Source organism: Stegostoma tigrinum, chromosome 6 (assembly GCF_030684315.1).
Source record: "Stegostoma tigrinum isolate sSteTig4 chromosome 6, sSteTig4.hap1, whole genome shotgun sequence".
NCBI classification, from domain to species: domain Eukaryota; kingdom Metazoa; phylum Chordata; class Chondrichthyes; order Orectolobiformes; family Stegostomatidae; genus Stegostoma; species Stegostoma tigrinum.
Window position 1 is genome coordinate 105638319 of NC_081359.1, and position 22533 is coordinate 105660851.

A 22533-nucleotide genomic window follows, 5' to 3' on the forward strand; every position below is an offset into this window, starting at 1 on the left:
CGCAGCGCTCTCTCTCCCTCCCCCGCAGCGCGCGCGCGCTCTCTCTCCTCCCTCCCCGCGCGCGCCGCGCTCTCTCTCCCTCCCCCTCACCCGCGCGCGCGCTCTCCTCTCCCTCCCCAGCGCGCGCCGCTCTCTCCCTCCCCCGCAGCGCGCTAGCGGCTCTCCGTCCTCCCCTGCGCGCGCGCGCTCGCTCTCTCCCTCCCCCTCGCGCGCGCGCTCTCTCTCCCTCCCCCTCGCGCGCTCTCTCTCTCCCTCCCCCTCGCGCGCGCTCTCTCTCCCTCCCCCTCGCGCGTCGCTCTCTCTCTCCTCTCCCCCTCGCGCGCGCTCGCTCTCCCTCCCCCGCGCTCGCTCTCTCTCTCTCTCTCCCTCCCCCTCGCCGCGCTCGCTCGCTCTCTCTCTCTCTCCTCCCCCGCTCGCGCGCTCGCTCTCTCTCTCCTCTCCTCCCCCCTCGCGCGCGCTCGCTCTCTCTCTCTCTCCCTCCCCCTCGCGCGCTCGCTCTCTCTCCGCTCCCCCCGCGCCGCTCGCTCTCTCGCCCCTTCCCCCCCCGCGCGCGCGCTCTCTCTCCCTCCCCCGCGCGCGTGCTCTCTCTCCCTCCCCTGCGCGTGCTCATCTCTCCCGTCCCCCTCGCGCGCGCTCTCTCTCCGTCCCCCGAGCGCGCGGCAGCGCTCTCTCTCCGTCCCCCAGCGCGCGCAGCTCGCGCGCTCTCTCTCCCGTCCCCCGCCGCTGCGCTGCGCGCCGCTCTCTCTCCGTCCCCCCGCGCGCCGCGCGCGCTCTCTCTCCCGTCCCCCGCGCGCGCGCGCGCTGCTCTCTCTCCCTCCCCGCCCCGCGCGCGCGCAGCGCGCTCTCTCTCTCCCTCCCCCCGCGCGCGCGACGCAGCGCTCTCTCTCTCCCTCCCCGCTGCCGCGCGCCGCGCGCTCTCTCTCTCCTCCTCCCGCCCGCGCGCGCTGCGCTCTCTCATCCCTCCCCCCGCGCGCGCGCGCTTCTCTCCCTCCCCCTCGCGCGCTCTCTCTCCCTCCCCCTCGCGCGCTCTCTCTCCCTCCCCCCTCGCGCGCTCTCTCCTCCCTCCCCCTCGCGCGCTCTCTCTCCCTCCCCCCTCGCGCGCTCTCTCTCTCCCTCCCCCGCTCGCTGCGAGCGCGCTCTCTCTCCCTCCCCCGCGCGCGCGCGCGCTCTCTCTCCCTCCCTCCCGCGCGCGCGCGCTCTCTCTCCCCTCCCCCGCGCGCGCGCGCTCTCTCTCCCTCCCCCGCGCGCTGCGCGCGCTCTCTCTCCCTCCCCCGCGCGCGCGCGCTCTCTCTCTCCCCTCCCCCCGCGCAGCGCGCGCGCTCTTCTCTCCCTCCCCCCAGCGCGCTGCGCGCTCTCTCTCCCTCCCCCGCAGCGCGCGCGCGCTCTCTCTCCCTCCCCCCTCGCAGCGCTCTCTCTCCCTCCCCTGCGCTGCGCGCGCGCTCTCTCTCTCCCTCCCCCCCCGCGCTGCGCGCGCAGCTCGTCTCTCTCCCTCCCACCGCGCGCGCAGCGCGCTCTCTCTCCCTCCCCCCGCGCGCGCGCTGCGCGCTCTCTCTCCCTCCCCCCGCGCGCTGCAGCGCGCATCTTCTCTCCCTCCCCGCGCGCGCGCGCGCGCTCTCTCTCCCTCCCCCAGCGCTCGCTCTCTCTCCCCTCCCCCTCGCGCGCGCTCTCTCTCTCCCTCCCCCTGCCGCGCGCGACGCGCGCTCTCTCTCTCCCTTCCCCCCGCGCGCAGCGCTCTCTCTCCTTCCCCCGCGCGCGCGCGCGCTCTCTCTCTCCCTCCCCCGCGCGCGCCCCCTCTCTCTCCCTCCCCCCGCGCTGCGCTGCGCCCCTCTCCCTCCCTCCCTCCCCGCGCACTGCGCGCGGTTAGAAGGGTAAGACAGGAAAGTTGAACTGAAGCCATGGTAAGTTCAGCTATGGTGTCATTTAGTGGTGGAACAGTTTTGATGGGCTGAAAAGTCTGATCATGCTCTAATTTTGATGGGAGGCTTACATGTACAGATTGCCAGCAGCTCTCCTACAAAGATAGAAAGCACTTCATTGTCTGTAAAACCCTTCAGAGACCTCAAGCATGTGAAAATTTGTAAATTTCATGAGATGCATAGAAATAAAGTGGTGCATTTAACTCCATGTTATGAGTGTTATGCGCACCAAAGGTTCACAGATTGAACATATCTGAGGAAGCGTTCTCAATCATGCCATCTGCTTTCTCTTGACAAAAAACAACATAGAACCGTGGATACTGGAAATCAGAAACAAAGATAGAAATTGCAGGAAAAACTAAGCAGATCTGGCAGATTCTGTGGTGAGAAAGCAGAGTTGAAGTTTCAGGTCCAGTGACGCTTCAGAGAACAGTTCTGAAGAAAGGTCACTGGACCCTGGACATTAACTCTGCTTTCTCACCGCAGACGCTGCCAGATCTGCTAAGATTTTCCAGCAACTTGTCTTTGTCTGCTTCCTCTTGGTTGGCAAACATTTATGTTAAAAAAGTCACAAGTGAGGTTAGCACTGCGGGTCAATGACCTTCTGCATTTCCCATGAAAAGTCATTATGTAAAATGTCCTCCTGGCCTGCTAAATGGATTCCAGCAATTTCCAGTTTTGGCTTTATAAAATTTTAATTGTTAAAGCAACTGTCCCAAAACAGTGAAACCTTTTGATGAAATAATGATAACAAAGTGTGGGGCTGGATGAACACAGCAGGCCATTAGCCTGCTGTGTTCATCCAGCCCTGCACTTTGTTATCTTGGATTCTTCAGCATCTGCAGTTCCCATTATCTCTGATGAAATAATGATGTTTACTTTGCATGCAGCTGAGGAATGTAAAGAAGCAAACATGGATGAAAAGGCACCTGATGGGGAGGAGGTGGTAGATGACGGCAATGACACAGACCCCAATTACTGAGGGTTCGATTTGTGCCAGTGGATAAATCAGCTTGTGAGTATAAAGCCCTAGCAAAAACTGAAGAGTCAGATCAGACTCAAAACATTAACTTTTATTCTTGCCATATATGCTACAAGCCTACTGAGTTTCTCTCAATTTCTTTTGGTTCTTATACACCATTCCTTTTGGTTATCCATTCTGCATAGAGGAGACTTCCTGCCACATCCCCTAAACTGGCTTGTCACCAGTGTGAAACAGTCTTACTGCCCTCTGCCCATCTCTGTGGCCGAGAGCTTGATTTTTACTTTTCCAACGATATTTTTCCAGTCCTTTAAATGTTTTAAATCCATTCAGTCCACTGTGTCTGCATTCATTCTTAAATAGGAATATTTTCAACTCGTCCCACACCATCTTCTGTCCCCATAGTCCTGTACCTCTGTTTCACAACCTAAAATTGAAATACGTAGTGGTATCTGTCCTGACTAGACTCTGCGGTGAAGCCTTCTATTCTTCAAGCCTGGAAAAAAAGTAAATTTCTCCTAATCTTCTGGTTAACTTTTGATATCGTTTTAGGTTGATTTTTGCAAGTCCATGACTCCTGAAGTGGAGAAATTTGCCTTTATGTGCTTACTGTATCATTAGTTTATCATTACTTTCTTTTTTTTATACTTGTATTTATAGAATTTCTTTTACATCCCCAAGTCATCTCTCATTACTTTTCTAGCTGCTTAAGTACTTTTGAAGTGTAGTCACTATCATTAACTCGGCAAAGATGGAACAGCCAGCCTGCTGAGCAAAGTTCCGCGAAGAGAAACAAACTGGATAACCAGATAACTAATAGAAGAGCAAAATATTGCAGATGGTAGAAGTCCAAAATAAAACAAAAAACATTGCACATACTCAAGTCAGAGCCATACAGGTCAGGAAGCATCTGCAGAGAGATTCAGAGTTAACATGTCAGGTTAAAATGTTAACCCTGTTTCCCTCTGTAGATGCTCTCCAATCTGTTGAGTTTCTCCAACTTTTTTTGTCTTTATTTTACTAAACCATTAGCTTGTAATTATCACATTGCTGTACTTTGGACCTTTGTGTGCAAGTTGGATGCTGTGGTTCCTCCAGTCCTTAATTAGCTGGAACACACTTTGGGAAGTGCTGAAAGGTCTGTGTAAATGCAAGCTGTTCACTGTTCCTTTACAGTGGAGCCAATGTTTACTGCAATGTGTGACTGCCAGGCCCTACACCCTGACCCAGATGACACTGACTCAGAGAATGATTTTGAAAGAGGATGATGAAGAGGGAGAGGAGTACGATGTGGAGGCACATGGTCAGTAAATTCTTCCTCCAAGAAGATTATATGTCTATATATATATATATACACATATATAATGATATAAACTGCTATTTCAATCGAATCAGAACTATAATTTTCTCTGACCTGTCATTTACTGGTACTTAAAGACCAAAAATCTAGTAGGGTGCTACTTATCATTTAGCCTTGCCTCATATTTGTAGCCAGTGCTGTACTATGGAGGCCTTGTTAAGTTTTGGACCACTATTTACAATTGTCCTTTGTATATGGAATATGAATTGCATTGCGGGGAATGTCTTGCAGTGCATCTGCTATACTGTGGCAATGAATTAGACCAAGTAGCTGAGGTTGTGGATATGTTGGTCCTGCCTTTCACTCTGCCACATTCAACCATAGCTGAAGGGGTAGCCCTCTCGCCTGTACTGCTCTTTGTGGAAGCTGGAAATCTTAAATCATGTTTGCAACCATAACTGCATTTCAAAAGCACTTGTTTGGATATCAAATGCTACAAAAATACAGGCCTTTCTGCCTGATTTTTTTTTATCTGCAACCAATCTTGACCTTTTATCCTCCTTGGTTACAGCAGTTTTGCACAGCGGCTGAATATCCAGCCAGCAGTGGACAGTGTGGAAAGAGCCAAGACATTGATTACAAAGACCATTTTCTGGTTTACTCTCTGGAAGTGAGTTTCTCTCCAAGTTCAGAAACTTCCACACTGGCTGTGGACAAAGAAACCCATCTGATGAGCTGGTCAGTAAGAGTCTGCGGTTTGGCCTATACTTAGTGAGATAACCTCTACTCGGGAGGTGGTTGGACAACTGCAATCGACCAAATGGCTTCCACCAAGCCAATTATTCCCACAAGTGACAAAGAAACAAAGTACTTGGCAGTACACAACAGACATCTTTAAGGAATAACTGGAAGCTAATGTTATGGAAAATGGAATGATGCATACATGTCAAAATAGACAGAGTGGGAGGGAAAATGAAGGCAACTACTCCAGTTCTAGAGAGGGAATTGGAAGGTATGTAGATTGATTCATCGTTTGCTGTTAGATTGTGTCTTAATCCCCAATACCTTTGGTCCCTCTTGTTTTTGTTTTTCATCACTGTTCATTTTTTGTTGGTCTTGAGTTTGCCTACAGTTTGGAGCACAATGGATATTTTGCTAGCAGGTTCAATGAAAGCTTAATTGAGGGATGAATTCTAATCAAGCAAGAAACAACACAAATTGTTGAGTCTGAGCAAGTGACTTATTATGAACTATTGGCAGCTTTTGCTGGCTGCATGCAGCTGACAAAATTGATTTCTTTTTCTTCTTTGGCACCTGGCAGGGGTGTCTGGCTTTCTGCCTTGACCCAATACTGAAAAGTTTTCTCTCAGAGCTCAGTTCTGATTACCTGTATGGAAAGATTTTGAATGGTAGCATAGTTTTATAATAATCATCTCAGTTTTCCAATGTATGGTTCCGCAAGATATTACAGGAAGAAAACTGACCAGTGCATTAAAGTGACTTGATGGTGGAGATGATAGATGGTGCTTTGTTTTGCCAGGGGTGTGCTCAGAATGCCTTTTAAAAGTCCTTTCATCCCTCAGGCAGCACAGCATCCATTCCATAACAAAGACTCAAAGGTAGCTGGGCAGCTCAGGATGAGTATTTCCACGTTGTGACGGTACTTCACTGCAGAGTAACTAGGCATGCTGGGATTTAAGGAGCAAGGAAAGAGCAATTGCTGATAGTTGTGGAAAATGGGTTGGAACACTTTAGCTCATTCAGAATAATGATTGGAGAATTGTTGTTTTTTGAAGCATTTGGATGATTTTACTTGATGCAATTTCTTTTTTAAGTCTGCCTTTGCTGAAAAGCAAGTTTGCAGGACTTGTCAATCTGCAGGAGTGTGATTTCTTCCTGAGGAAGAAAATACTTTTAGCAGCAGTATTTGCTACTCAGTGACTGAACAAAACTGCTCATTCGAAAACTAAGTTCCCAAATAACAATTCCAGGTTGTCAAAAATGTCATTAAACACAGACAGTTGTCGATCTTTGAAAATATTGAATATACAAAGCCAGAATTCGGTATTTAAAACTTAAGATGAGAAGTTTCTTCAGAAGGTCAGCAAGCTTTGGTGCTTTGTTATCCCTGAGAGCCATGAAGGCTCAGTCACAGAATGTACCAAGGCTGAGACTGACGGATATTTGGACTATTGGTGATTCAGGGGTTATGTGGAACAGGTAAGGCAAGGTCAGACAACCAGAATTCTTTTGAATGGCGGAGCCATGACAACTTCCATCTTGACTGAGATGAAGAAAATTTCTTGAGGGTTGAGTCTTTGGAAGCCCTTGCCATAGAGAACTGAGAGGCAGGGTTCCTTGTATATATTTAAGGCTGAAGTGAGATGAATAGAAGAATCAAATGTTACAGGGAAAACGCAGGAAAGTGGACATGAGGAATGTCAGGTCAGCAATGATCCTGTTGAAAGGCAGAGCAGGTCAATTGGCGTATCCCTGTTCCTATTTCTTACTGACCTATGAAGGCCAAGGGCAGCAAGTACGTGGGAGGACCAGCATCTGTAGGTTCCCCTCCACACCACTCACTACCTGACTTAGAAATGTATCACCGTCATATCGGATTCAGAATTGATATTGGAACGTGGTCAGCCAATACATAAGTGAATGAAAGAGAATGGCGTAAGATGAGCGCGATATAGTGACAATAGATCACCTGGCAGGAGAAGCGGCATTTGAGAGGAGCGAATGTTTTGTCTTTGATTTTAAATCTGCAGCCATAGAATGTATCAGTAAGGTGTGCATGAAGCTTACGAAGCTTTTTCCATCTGCTTTCAGGGCAACCTCTGAGTCACTTGGCCAACTTGGTATAATCAGCACCTGTGAGTTAGATGAATGAATGAAGATTTTTAGGTGATTCAGTTCTTGTGCCCTGTTCTGTTAAACTAGCTGCCACCCCAATATTCATCGCTGAAAATGGCCGTTCAATCCTTTGACTCATCCATCCTCAATGATCCTAAAATTCTGGCACCACCTCCCCTTTTCCATTGCAGTAACCAATTGATTGTTGAATGATTCCTGGCTTTTGTTTTACTTTGGGGTGCGTACATGTGAGTGGATTTTTGTTTTCTATTTATCTTCCAGCATCAATTCCGAATGTGCCTATTACTTACCTGTATGCCCTGGTTCTGTTCCTGAAGTTTAATTTGGTGATTTCCCAGTTTTATTTTTTGTGTGCCATTTGCAGCCTAGTACAGCTCTTGTAGAATGTTCTACAACATGTTCCCCCAATTTCTGTTCAATGTGCATGGACTGTTAGCGCCTATGCATTTTCCTTAAACTGTGACAAGTGAATGCACATTTTAAATGGACTGCTACTGGTCAACATATTCCATGATGGTTGCATCGTAATCACATTTCCATACAACTTAGAGGAAATGATGCTCATCGACATCACCTTCCTGACTTGGGAATGTATCACTGTTCCCTCAGTGTCACTGGGTTAAAATCATGGAAACTCCTCCCTAACAGCACTTAGGGAACATCTGCACCAGACGGACTGCCGCAACTCAGGAAGGTAGCTCTTTTTCAGCACCCGTGGACATGGGCAATGAGATGCTGATTCAACTAACAAAGCTCACATCTCAAAATAATTTTTTTATAAAATCCTGATGTTTGCACATTTTGCTGGCATTTCAGGCGAATCTGCTTGATACTTCTACACAACATGCAGTGCCCAACTATGTCTTACTGACAAAGAATATTACGAGTGCTCTGTCTGTAGTCTGACTAGAGCACGTTGTGCACTTTGTTCATAACTTTTAGCTTTGTAATCTACTCTAATAAGGCAGAATCATCCATCTGCTGCAATATGGCAACCTCCCTGTGTTAAAAGGCTCCAGTCAAACTCATGCCACGTGGCTTATTTTGCTCTCAATTTGCATATTTGATATTTTGCTGAGGTTCAAGTGACTGCAGTAGTTTTTGCTTTCATTGTGATTTCAACCACAGGATGGCAGTGTCCCTTTATTGACAGTTTTTACTCCAGTAAAAATGTCTTAACCTTTCTGCAATTCAGAACAATTAGTGTCAAGCCCCTGGTGGCTTATTTGGTTTATTCGTGCTGTTTTTATAGTGTTTAAAGGGCTCACTTTATCTCTTGTTCTCGCCAACTTAAGATATTCACAAAAGAACCAGATAGGAGATGAGAATACCTTTTCCACAAAATCATTTGAAGTTCATTGGCTGAGAGAGTAGTGAAAGATTCAAAAGTAACTTTGTGTGGAATTGAATGTGTATTTGAAATAATTTTCCAAACTATGGAGTGAGACTAATCAGATAACTATTTGATAAAGCTGGTAGAGGCTCAGTGGACTGAGTGTAGTAATATTTGATGATGAGCTAAACACAGATTCTTTTGACTGGTTTTGAGTAAAACAAGAAGCCTTAAGTTGATTGCAGACAGAATTAACAGATAAAAGAAACATCTGTCATGATTTGGAGATGTAATTCTCTGCAGTAAAACTGCTGTTGAAACGGCTTCTGGCTCTGTCTCAGTCGCTCCAGTCTGTTATCTGGAATTGACTATATGGGGCAGGTAATTGTGGCAAAGTGTTAATGTCACTGGACTATTAATCCAAAGGCCCAGGTTAGTGCTTGTAGGGACACAGGTTCAAATCCCACCACCACAGAAAGGGAATTTAAGTTCAATTAATAAAATCTGAAATTTAAAAGCTAGTCTTTGTAATGGTGACCTTGCAAACTATCATAGATTTTTGGTTCACTAATGTCCTGTAGGGTAAGAAATCTGCCATCCTTACCTGGTCTGGTCTATACGTGACTCCAGGGCCACAACCGTGTGAGTTGACTGTTAAAAGCTCTATGAAATGGTTTGGATGGCTAATCGTTTCAAGGCCATCGAGGTGCCTGCCTTTCCAAAAATGCTCATATCTAATATAAAAATGCAGAAAATTAAAGTTCCCTGTGGACTGACATTGTGCTCTGCATGTTGGATACTTCTCACATTGATTCAGATTCAGCAGGCTCCTGCCAGGATGTTACACGTAATTGTACATTTTTGATAAAGCCGATTTATATTTAGAGCCATGGAGTTATACAGCATGGAAACAGACTTTTTGGTGCAACTCATCTGCTCCAACCAGATGTCCCAATGTGACCTAGTCCCATTTGTCAGCATTTGGCCCGTACCCTTTTAAACCCTTCTATTCACTTACCAATCCAGATGCCTTTGAAATATGGTAATGGTACCAGCCTCCGCCAGTTTGTCTAGCAGCTTATTCCATACATGTATTACCCTAAGCATGAAAAAGTTGCCCCTCAGATACTACTTAAATCTTTTTTTCTCTCACCTTCAACCTCCTGTCTTAAGTTTTCGACTCCCCCCACCTTGGGACAAAGACCTTGACTATTCTATCATGCCCCTCAAAGTCACCCCTCAGCCTCTGCTCCAGGGAGAATAGCCCCAGCCTATTCAGCCTCTCCCTATAACGCCAACCCTCCAGTCTGGGCAACACCCTTGTAAATCTTTTCCGCACCTTCATGAGTTTAATGACGTCCTTCCAATAGGGAGGCTATAATTGTATGCAGTATCTTAAAAGTGGCCTCCTCAGTTCCCATACAGTTGCAACGTGACATCCCAACTCTTGTAGTCAAAGAACTGACCAATGAAGGCAAGCATGTTAAATGCCATCTTCACCATCCTGTCTATCTGCAACTTCACTTTCAAGGCATTATGCACCTACACCCCTAGGTCTCTTTGCTTGGCAACACTTCTCAGGGCCCTACCATTAACTGTAAATGTCCTGATCTGATTTGCCTTACCAAAATGCAACACCTCTCATTTATCTAAGTTGAACTCCAATGGTAATAATAGAACGTGCTGCCTAATGGGGCTTTTATTCCATTGTGCATGTGCTACACTGCTTTTACGAGAGCTTGTTGCCTTTGAAACCGAATCATCCATTTCTGACTTCATTCCCAACAGAGCGAGGACAAGGAGATGTTCCCACCTTTTACACGTATGAAGAAGGCTTCTCCCATTTGAATCCCGAGGGCCAGGCAACTCTGCAAAGACTCGAAGGCATGTTAGCTCAGTCAGTCAGTCAACAGGCATTTCAGATGGCTGGTGTGCGGACAGAATCCTCTGTTGACAATGAAGGTGAAGTAACTGACTTTTTAAAACTTAATTTTATATTTAAAAAGTGGTGGTTGAAAGCTGTCTGGTAGCATCAAATCGAATATGACATTTCAGAAAGAAGCTTAGGGTGTGTATGGCATGGGCACATAAAATTGGCAGGTAATGACACAACTTAGAAATGTAGTCACTGAGGAGGCAAGGAGGACCCTGGAGAACTGCTGAAATTGATTGACATGAAATTTAATACAGATAAAATACAATTTGGAAGAAAAAATGAGATGTAGGGAGACAAATATATAATGTGAATGTGGCTGCAGAAATAGTGACATGAGGTGGGGGGGGGGGGGGGGGGAGGAGTTGGTTTCTATATATGTAAATATTTTGAAGATACCTAGACAAGTTAATATTGTTATTCAACAGAATTTTACTCTGAATGCAGCCTGACCTTGTTGGCTTTGTGTACAATATGATGAATCACAGTTGTTAGCCCATAAGCATTTGCAGTGCAGAAGGAGGCTATTTGGCCCATCGCGTCTTTGCCAATCAATGAAGATCTGACTACATTGATCTCATTTTCCAGCTCTTGGCCTAAAGCCCTTAGAGGCTATGGCACCGAAAGTGATTATCTGAAGACTGCTTAAATGTTACAAGAGATTAGTTTTTTTTTCAGATGTTTCGTCACCATTCTAGGTAACATCATCAGTGAGCCTCCGATGAAGCGCTGGTGTTATGTCCAGCTTTCTATTTATCTGTTTAGGTTTCCTTGGGTTGGTGACGTTGTTTCCTGCATTGGTGATGTCATTTCCTGTTCTCGAACAGGAAATGACATCACCAACCCAAGGAAACCTAAACAGATAAATAGAAAGTTGGACATAACACCAGCGCTTCATCGGAGGCTCACTGATGATGTTACCTAGAATGGTGACGAAACATCTGAAAACAAACCTTCCAGCTCAGCGAGCAAACTCACATCCAGAAACTCGACCTGAGCTACAAATCTTCTCAAAACTCGCTGTTACAAGAGATTCTGACTGAACCACCCTTTCAAGCAGTGAGTTCCAGACTTCCACTACTCTGAGTGAAAGAATTTCTTCTCAATTCTTCTAGTCTTTTACTACACTCAAGTTTCTGGGGAACATTTATGTGACCAGTGTTGATTAAAAGTTACTAGTGTTGGGTTAAGTCGATGGTCAGAACAGGGATCATATTTGATGAAGTTATTAAAACAATAATGATAGTATCTATTACCTAAGCTGTTGTGGAAAGATTTATGATGATTGAAGAAATAGAGGGGAAATAAGGAAAACCTTTTCATCCCGTGTGTGGTGGGAGTCTGGAATTCACTGCCCAATTTGATAGTTGAGATGGGAAATCCTGAACCACCTTAAAAGGAATCTGGAGCGACGCCTGAAGTGCTGTAAGCTGCAAGGCCACAAACCAAGGATTGGAATGGGGAACTAGAATGAAGGTCTAGTTTATTCAGCCAGTACAGAGACAATGTTTCTGTGCTATAATGTTTCCATGGTTTTATGGAAGTTTTTGTGCTCTTAAAAGGCAACAGATGTCTTAAGATTTTAGTAATGTGTGGGGCTAAGCTCAATGTTATTTGTGTATTTAAGGAACTATTTGTGTTTATGGAGTATTTATTCACAACCTTTAGACATCACAAAACACTTTACAGCCAATGAATTACCTTTTGAAGCCTTGTCATTAGCTAAGTGTAGATTGTCCACAGCATTACCAACACCAACAAATTCCATTGCCTGATCTAAGAATGTAGGAGTTAGGAGCAGCAGTAGACAATTCAACCTTTTTGAGCCTGCCCCACCATTTAACATTATCATGGCCAATCTTATCTTGGTCTCAATTCCACTTTCCTGTCTGCTCCCCATAGCCCTTTATCCTGTTTTTCATTAGAAAGATATCTGTTTCTTGTTTGAATGTGCTGATCTGTTTCTGGTTCCACTGCACTCTGAGGTAGTGAGTTCTACAGATTCACAACCCTCTAAGAGAAGTAGTTTCTCCACATCACAGTTTTAAACCTATCTCCTCTCACTCTGTCTTTGTCCTCGTGTTCAAGACTGTCTCTCTGTGGGGAGCATCTGTCCAACGTCCGCCTTATCAATCCCTTTAGCATTTTATGTACCTCAATCAGATACCCCGTCATTCTTCTGACCTCCAGTATGTATAAGCCCAAACTATTCAACTGCTCCACATATGACAGCCCCTTCATTCCCTGGATTCAATGTGGTGAACCTCCTAAGAAATGGCTCCAGCAGCTCCACATCCTTTCTCAAGTAAGGAGACCAAAACTGGACAGTACTTAAGGTATGACCACACCAACACTTTGTATAACTGTAACAATGCTGCTTTCCTTTTATTATCCAATCATTTTGCAATAAATGACAGGATTCTATTTGCTTCACTGTTATCATTCAACTTCTCTCTCGTTCCTGTGTTAACCTGTTCGCTTGACTGTTCAATTTTACTGTTAAGTTTCCCACAATTCATCTAGATGAATTTGAGGTGATATAAAACTCTGCTTAACTCTCTCAAAGTTCCCATGTAACCCCAAGCTGGCGGACTAGTATTGATTCTGTTCCAGTGGCATTTGTTTTGAATGATTTAATCTGTCTTGTGGATGTCTCTGGCTAGGCCAGTATATATTGAGATAACTGTGGAGCTGGAGAAACACAGCACGCCAGGTAGCATCAGAGGAATAGGAAAGTTGACATTTCGGGTCAGGACCCTTCTCGGGTCCCAACATGAAACTTCAGCATTCCTGCTGATCTGATGCTGCCTGGCCTGCTGTGTTTCTCCAGCATCTGCAATTCTTACTATCTCCCAGTATATATTAATGTCCTTAATTTCCCCTGAGAGGAGGGTAATGAACTACTTCCTTGCACCACTGCGGTCTTTGTCTATAACAAGACATACTGATAATTTATCATCCTTATTTTCAGATCTTTCCATGGCTTCTATTTGTAATTCCTCCAGCCCAACAACTCTCTGGGATAATAAAATGTGAGGCTGGATGAACACAGCAGGCCAAGCAGCATCTCAGGAGCACAAAAGCTGACGTTTTGGGCCTAGACCCTTCATCAGAGAGGGGGATGGGGTGAGGGTTCTGGAATAAATAGGGAGAGAGGGGGAGGCGGACCGAAGATGGAGAGAAAAGAAGATAGGTGGAGAGAGTATAGGTGGGGAGGTAGGGAGGGGATAGGTCAGTCCAGGGAAGACGGACAGGTCAAGGAGGTGGGAAGAGGTTAGTAGGTAGATGGGGGTGCGGCTTGGGGTGGGAGGAAGGGATGGGTGAGAGGAAGAACAGGTTAGGGAGGCAGAGACAGCTTGGACTGGTTTTGGGATGCAGTGGGTGGAGGGGAAGAGCTGGGCTGGTTGTGTGGTGCAGTGGGGGGAGGGGACGAACTGGGTTGGTTCACAACCAGCCCAGCTGTTCCCCTCCACCCGCTGCATCCCAAAACCAGTCCAACCTGTCTCTGCCTCCCTAACCTGTTCTTCCTCTCACCCATCCCTTCCTCCCACCCCAAGCCGCACCCCCATCTACCTACTAACCTCATCCCACCTCCTTGACCTGTCCGTCTTCCCTGGACTGACCTATCCCCTCCCTACCTCCCCACCTATACTCTCTCCACCTATCTTCTTTTCTCTCCATCTTCGGTCCGCCTCCCCCTCTCTCCCTATTTATTCCAGAACCCTCACCCCATCCCCCTCTCTGATGAAGGGTCTAGGCCCGAAACGACAGCTCTTGTCCTCCTGAGATGCTGCTTGGCCTGCTGTGTTCATCCAGCCTCACATTTTATTATCTTGGATTCTCCAGCATCTGCAGTTCCCATTAACTCTCTGGGATACTTGTGTTTCTTTAATTCTGGACTGCTGACCTCTCCAATTTTTATTGCTGTACCATGCTTTCAGTTGATTGGGCCCCACGCTCTGGAACGTCATGGCAACCAATATATGATTGTGCAAACAGCACTGAGATAACATACCAGTTCATCTGCTTTTTAGGTGTTGTTTGAAGGATAAGTACAGGCTAATAAACAGGAATCAAATCTCAGTAGACAAACATGGCCTTGTTCTAATGTGCAAACACGGTGCCTCTAGCAGTGCTAGATTGCTACTATAGCTGAGGTGAAATTTGTGCAGACCTGTAATATTTTGCGTCTAATTGTAAGTTCTCTTTGCAGATGGGATGGAGGTGGATGTTGCTCCAGTGGAAGCCGGGCAGTTTGACGATGCTGATGTTGATCACTGGTAAATACTGATTGAAGAGTCTCATCAAGCATGTGTTGTATGATAAAACGTAGTGGGAATTTAAGGAAAGGCTCTTGAACAGGAATATTCTTTTCTTTCATTAATTGGAATTTGTTGGTGGTCAGTCAGAACATCTTTTTTAAAAAATATAAGCAGCTAGTCCAACAAGTTTGGACCTCACTCTGTGCTCACACAATGGGAGCATGGTGACTGAGTGCTTTCTACTTCCTTCCCTTGCAACCACATAATCTCCAGGAAGAGACCAATAAAGGAGAAAGAGTTTGAAAATCTCTTGTCTGCCTCCCTCAAATAAGCAAAACCAATTCCAAAAATCATACCCACTTAATGTTCTCTGTAAGAATACTTCCTTTCAACTTCCTGGCAGATTGAAGAGTGGCAAATGTTTAGAAAAGAGGGTAGAGAGAAAATTGGGAATTATAGACTGATCAGCATAGCTTCAGGGTGGGAGAAATGATGGTGTCTGTTATAAATGATGTAATAACAGGGCATTTAATAAAAGAACTGCAGTGTTACAGAAAGTCAGCGTAGGTTTATTAAGCGATGTGATTGACAAATCTACTCAAGTTTTTTTTGAAGATCTAAGTAGTAGAAATAAATGGAGAGCCAGAGGATGTGTTTTTGGAGCTTCAGAAAGTTTTTGATAAAATCCCAAATGAAATTAATCTGCAAAGTCCAAAGCATACAGGGTTGGTGGTAATACACTGATATGGATTGAGATTTGGTTAGCAGGCAGAAACAAAGTACAAATAAATGGTCTCTTAGGAGTGGAAGGCTGAGAGGCACCAGTAGGGGTCTGAGGTCAGTGCTTCGGCCCCAGCTGATCAAAAATTAAATCTAAATTTTTTAGTTGTCACGTTCCCTAGTTTGCTGATGATACAAAATATAAAGAGGCTTCAAAGTGATTTACACAAGTCGAGTCAGTGGGCAAATATGAAGGCGTCAGTGGCAGAGTATTTTTTAAATGATGGATTGGGAAATATTGATATACAAAGGGACCTGTTGTCTTTGTATACACTATGTTAAAAGCAAGCGTGCAAGTGCAGAAAGCAAGAGAGGGCATATTGTATGTTGGTCTTCATGGAAAGACTATTGGAGCCAGGAGCCTGAGATTAAGATGAGGAAAAAGTGAGTATAGTGAACCTGTGGGATTTCCCACCACACAAGTCAGTGGTGACTAAATATATTTTAAGAAAGAAATAGCCAGATACCACAAAGCTAAAGGGGTTGATGGGTATGGAGGAGAGTGGAGAATGATTTAGAGGATCAATCATGATCATGTTGAATGGCAAGGTCATTTGATGGGCCCAGTAGCGGATTCCTGTTCTTATTTCTAAGTTTCTGTGCTCTCTTGTATTATACGTAACACCTTTTCAAGTTGACAGTTGAAGAACATACTGCTTTGATTAGTTGCAATGATGATGCTGCAGGTCATCTACTTAATGTTAAATCATCTCAATGATAGTATCATTGACAGAAATGGATAGTGTTGAAAACAATCCCAAACTTGAATAAACGTGAAGGAAATATGTGCGGTATGGAAAAAACGCTAACGTAATTTTGTGGGCAGTGATCACATCCAACTCATTCCAAGTAACCTCCTGAATATTATTGATGTTTGGATCTCTATCCCTAATTCCTGTGGGCCAGCACCACACACTGCTTCAGTCTTTGGGTATAAGAAAAGCCACAGGACTGGCAGGGAGAGGAGTTCCAGGTTTCTGACTTGATAACAATGAAGGAATGATGGTATAGTTCCAAGTAAGGCTGGTATGTTGCTGGGGCAAAATTGCATAATGTGGTGTTGTGTATCTGCTGCTCTTGTCCTTCTGAGGGCTCTCAGGTCTGAAAGTCTCTGCCAAAAGGAGTCTTGGTGACTTTCTGCCCTGTGTCAACTTGATAGTACACACTCGGGTCAGTTTATTTGGCTGGACAGCTTGTTTGCAATGCAGAATGATGCCAAATGTGTGAGTTCGTAGAACCCCTACAGTGTAGAAGCAAGCCATTCAGCCCATCAAGTCCACACTGACTCCCATTACACCCCTCCCCCCCCACTACTCTTTCTATGTAATCCTGTATTCCCCATGGCTAATCTACATAGTCTGCACATCCTTGGACACAATGGGCCAGTTTAGCATGGCCAGCTCACCTAACCTGCACGTCTTTGGACTGTGGGAGGAAACCCACACAGACAGAGGGAGAAGAGTAAACTCCTCACACAGTTACCAGAGGCTGGAATCCTGTCCTGGCTAAGATTTCCGTAAAGGACTCTGTCTTTCCCCTTGCCTGAATGATGGTGCCCCTCGGGTTAAACCACCACCAGTCGTCATTCCCTCGTCAGAGAGCAGCGCCACAGTCTGGTAAGGCTGTAGTGACTTTGCTTTTACCTTATATGCTACTGTGACTGAGCATTGGTGGTGTAGGGAGTGGATGTGGTGCCATTTGAGTAGGCACCTTTGTCCTGGATTATGTCTTGTGTATTGGAGTTGCACCCATCTGGGCAATTGGGGATTATTCCATCATACTCCTGACTTGCGCTTTGGACAGGCTTTCGGGCATTAGGAGGCGAGTCAGTCACTGCAGTATTCCCAGCATCTGACTTGCTCTTGTAGCAGCAATATTTATATGGCTAGACCAGTTATTTCCTCCAACAGTGGAGGATTTGATTACTTCATGGGGCCCCACTCCGTCCAGTATCTCACTCAAATATCACGGTTGTGTCATGGGGTGGGGTGATCTGGTGATGTTCCTCAAGGCCAAGGCCAGTCAATTCTCTCACCTATTCTGCACTCATGCACTTTAAGAGGTCAGTCTGTACACACACGATCAGTGGCACCACTTCTACCCTGGGTGCCAGACCCAATTGTACTGCCCCTTTGCTTGCAACAGCTAGCTCTGTGTAAACAAGGGTGGATGCTAATTCTTGCTGGTCTCTTCTACTAAGTCACTCTGGTAACCCAGTAAACACTTGTTATTTTTCTTAAAAATTTGCTATGTGTTATTTATCTCAAATCACATTGCAACTTTGTAACTTGCATTATCTCCATGTGACCAAGCCACAAAAGAATTTCCTGTACAGTACAGTCATAGTAGGAACTGCAGATGCTGGAGAATCTGAGATAGCAAGGCGTAGAGCTGGATGAACACAGCAGGCCAAGCACCATCAGAGGAGCAAGAAAGCTGACGTTTTGGGTCCAGACTCCTCTTTAGACCCGAAACGTCAGCTTTCCTGCTCCTCTGATGCTGCTTGGTCTCCTGTACTGTACAACTTTCTCTCTAACTAAAGGTCTCTCTTTAGATAGAAGCTGCAAGTCAGCCGAATAGCACTTGCGTCATGCCAAACTCAACTCAGCCACCACCTCACAGGCAAAGTCTCTCCTACTTCATTTTCATGTTGCCTTTTTCCTATTTCTGAAAGCACCAAGGCAGGCTTAACCTGGATGAGTGCAGCTCCAACAAATTGAAGAAGCTTGACATAATCCAGGACAAGGCAGCCCACTTGATTGGCACCATGTCCAGAATTATCCATTCCCTCTACCACTGATGATCAGTAATAGCAGTGTATGCTATCTACAACAGAAATTCACCAGAAATTCTTTGACAGTAACTTACAAATCCACGATCTCTAAAAGGACGAGGACAGCAGATATATGGCAGCAGCACCACCTACAAGTTTCTTCTGAACCCACTCTCTACCTTGACTTGGGAAGTATACAGCTGCTCCTTTTGCTGTTACAGGGTCAAAATCCTGAAATCACTTCCCTAGCAGTGTTCTGGATATGCCTGCAGCATATGGACTGCAGCGGTTCAAGAAGGCAGCTCACCCCCACTTTTGCAAGGGCAGTTGGGGGCAGGTAATATTGCAGTAAATATGTGATTGATAAATCTACTACAAACATGATAGAAGGGAAATCAGACATTTGAAAAAAAAACACAATGTTAACCAAAGAGAGAGAACTGCATTCATGTGGCTCCTCTTCATGAGCACTGAATGCCTCAGCAATTTATACCTCATGTAGCTGCTGTTGTGATGTAGGAAAGTCAGTAGCTTAATACAAACTGATGCCAACAGAGATGTGATTAGATCCAGATAAGCTGCCTTTGTGATATTATGGGGAACATGTAAGGCAGGACACCAGCTTATTTTCTAGAAACTGCCGTGGAATTTTTTAATACCCCCTGAGCAGGTAGTTTGATACTTGCTCACTCAAAAGTTGCCACCTCCAAAGGTGCAGTACTCCCTCTAGGTAGTCACTTGCACTTCATTGTCAGCCTTGATTTCAGGAACCAAGTTCTGGATTGGGACTTGAACAAGTATCCTGTGACTCAGGAGCAGTGTTAAAACTGAATCACAGTTGACACCCTTAACAGCCGGCCAACCGAAGGACTTCAGTTCTGTGAGGAAATACACAGTTCCTGCTGGATGCTGATTTGAAGGATTCCTATCTTGCAATCAAATTCCTGCAGGACCTTGACCCTGACTCCACCTTCTGCAATCTCTGCATTCCTTCAGTTCTGGATTATTTTCATTACTTCTCCCATCTGAAGTTGTGCCTTCAGTTACTTGGGTCTCAAGTTCCAGAATTCCTTCACTAAACCTCCCAATTCACCACCTCTCACCAGTCCCAAATGCCTTTTTTTGGCTTAGTATCCAGTTCTGCCTGATTTGATTCCTGTGAGGCACTTTTGGGACGTTAGACCACATTAAAGGCACTACAGAAATGCAGGCGCTTGTCCTGATTGCCTGCAGGGATTGGAAGGCAAACAAATACAAAACAAAGTCGAACGACTAGTTCACTCAGTAACTTCCCTGAGAGGTTGCTGATCCTCAGATGTGGTACAGTACCACGTGTGCCAGTTGCTCTCTCACCAGTGTCGGCATTATTCACAGACCTCTAACAGGCTGATTTACTGAGTGTTGTTGCAGTCCCATTCAGTGCTCCATTGATAGTCATACTGCTAACACTAAAATCTGAACTTTGGGACCTTCTGGCCTTTACAAATCAGATACTTATCAACTAAATGTGCTTTGTCCCCAGGTAAAAGTTTAAAAGAACAAGAATATGGTTCACAGGAGTAGGAATGCAATCATTTTTCCTATTAAACATTCTTGACCTCTGTCAATAATTAAATACAAATGTTTAAAAATCCACTAGAGAAGGTAAGTGAGTCATGGGGTGATCACTGATGAACTCTGAATTTCATGAACTCTGATACAGAAATGTTGTGCTTGTTCAGTTGTTTTTGTACTTTATTAGTCTATTCCAGATTGTGTAGTTTTATTGCTGTAAGGTTAGTATCTATTTTAAAGTCTGTTTGAACTGAAAGCAAACAAAAGTTAATCTGGGACAGAGATTCTTTGAAATAGGAAGCATTCTATAGGTTAATCCATTGAGGCTTTCTTTTGGAATATATGTTGTTAGGAACAAAAAATCAGGTACAAAAAAAATTTTGTATCCTTTAAGGGGGAGACAAGGTTCTGATTTCATGCATAAAGTACTTTTGAATTTACCACCGATAGACCATGAGGCATCTTTGAATACATGCATTTATAAGTAGGGTTTTGCAACATTTCAAGTGAAGAGGTAGGGAATGGTAGGGAAAAGAAAACTGGTGTTGCCTAGCTACAGGAGTCCAAAATGAGCTGTTTCCACTGGATTCTGAAACTAGGGGCATAGGCTGAGAATTCAGGCCAGACCATTCAGGAGCGGTGTTAGGAAGCATCTCGACCCCCCAAGGGTGGTAGATGTTTGGAACTCTCTTCCACAACCAGCAGTGGACGCAGGATAGGTTGTTAATTTTTAAAATCTGTGATAGATAAATGTTTGTTAAGCAAAGGTAATAAGGGATGTGGGCTAAAGATAGATATCTAGAGTTACACCAGAGATCAACCATGATCTCATTGAACAAAGAACAAAGAAAATTACAGCACAGGAACAGGCCCTTCGGCCCTCGAAGCCTGCGCTGATCAAGATCCTCTGTCTAAACCTGTCATCTGATTTCTAAGGGTCTGTATCCCTTTGCTCCCTGCCCATCCACGTACCTGTCCAGATACATCTTAAAAGACACTACCGTGTCTGCGTCTACCACCTCTGCTGGCAATGCGTTCCAGGCACCCACTACCTTCTCGGTAAAGAACTTCCCACGCATATCTTCTCTCAACTTTCCTCCTCTCACTTTGAACTCATGACCCCTAGTAATTGAGTCCCCCACTCTGGGGGGGGGGGAAAAACTTCTTGCTATCCACCTTGTCCCTCATGATTTTGTAGACCTCAATTAGGTTCCCCCCTCAATTTCCATCTTTCTAATGAAAATAATCCTCGCCTACTCAACCTTTCTTCATAGCTAGCGCCTTCCATACCAGGCAACATCCTGATGAATCTCCTCTGCATCCTCTCCAAAGCATCCATATTCTTTTGGTAATGTAGCGACCAGAACTGTACACAGTACTCTACTCTAAATGTGGCCGAACCAAAGTCTTATACAACTGTAACATGACCTGCCAACTCTTGTACTCAATACTCTGTCTGATGAAGGAAAGCATGCCGTATGCCTTCTATTGATTTGCGTTGCCAGCTTCAGGGAACAATGAACCTGAACACCCAGATCTCTCTGTACATCAATTTTCCCCAGGACTTTCCATTTACTGTATAGTTTGCTCTTGAACTAGATCTTCCAAAATGCATCACCTCGCATTTGCCCGGATTGAACTCCATCTGCCATTTATCTACCCAACTCTCCAATCTATCTATATTCTGCAGTAATCTCTGACAGTCCCCTTCACTATCTGCTATTCCACCAATCTTCGTGTCATCTGCAAACTTGCTGATCAGACCATCTATACCTTCCTCCAAATCATTTATGTATGTCACAAACAACAGTGGTCCCAGCACAGATCCCTGTGGAACACCACTGGTCACAGGTGTCCAATTTGAGAAACCCCCTTCCACAACTACTCTCTGTCTCCTGTTGCCCAGCCAGTTTTTTATCCATCTAGCTAGAACACCCTGGACACCATGCGACTTCACTTTCTCCATCAGCCTGCCATGGGGAACCTTATCAAACGCCTTACTGAAGTCCACGTATATGACACCTACAGCCTTTCCCTCATCGATTACCTTTGTCACATCCTCAAAGAATTCTATTAAGTTGGTAAGACATGACCTTCCCTGCACAAAACCATGTCGTCTATCACTGATAAGCCCTTTTTCTTCCACATGTGAATAGATCCTATCCCTCAGTATCTTCTCCAGCAGCTTCCCTACCACTGACATCAGGCTCACCAGTTGATAATTACCTGGATTATCCCTTCTTAAACAAGGGGACAACATTAGCAATTCTTGAATGGTGGAACAGTCTCATGGGGGCTGAATGTCCTATTCCTATAGCTATGAGCCGAAGAAATATGCCTGCAAGACGCTGCAAGTTGAGTTTGGGGAATTGTTTGCTCTGAAGTTAATTAGTTTATAGTTTGTTTTAGGTGCTTAGAGAAAGATAACCAGCTAAAATAAAAACTGTAATGAATGCATAGCAGTTGGCTGGAAATAAACTGTGCAGCTGTGCCAGCCTGAATAAGAAGCTTAGTTGTGAACATAGCAGTAAACCCTTAGTGGGGTGCTGGTGTTTATAAGAATAATTCTCAGAATAAAAATATAGTGATGGGGTGAATCCTTTTCTTGTGCTTGTAATGAAATCTTTCTAATCTTTTATCTAATATAGTTCACATTGTGAATTTATCAGTTAGCTTTTGCTCACCCAGTTTTCATGCCCTCATACTTGCCTTTATTGAAGTTTAAGATACTAGTCTTGGACCCACTCTTCTCTCCCTCAAATTGAATGTAAACTTACATCAATTTATGATTGCTGTTACCTCTGGATGTCTTTGTCATGTGGT

General features: G+C 45.1%; 1 protein-coding gene across 1 annotated transcript in view; it reads left to right on the forward strand.

Annotated features, from left to right (window-relative positions):
* Window positions 1-22533, forward strand: part of clns1a (chloride channel, nucleotide-sensitive, 1A) — a 37435-nt gene that overhangs the window by 12649 nt on the left and 2253 nt on the right. Inside the window, 6 exon segments of the mRNA XM_048532711.2 lie at window positions 2807-2889; window positions 2892-2931; window positions 4075-4157; window positions 4159-4201; window positions 10197-10370; window positions 14555-14621. Of these exon segments, the coding sequence (XP_048388668.2) occupies window positions 2807-2889; window positions 2892-2931; window positions 4075-4157; window positions 4159-4201; window positions 10197-10370; window positions 14555-14621 (490 nt within the window).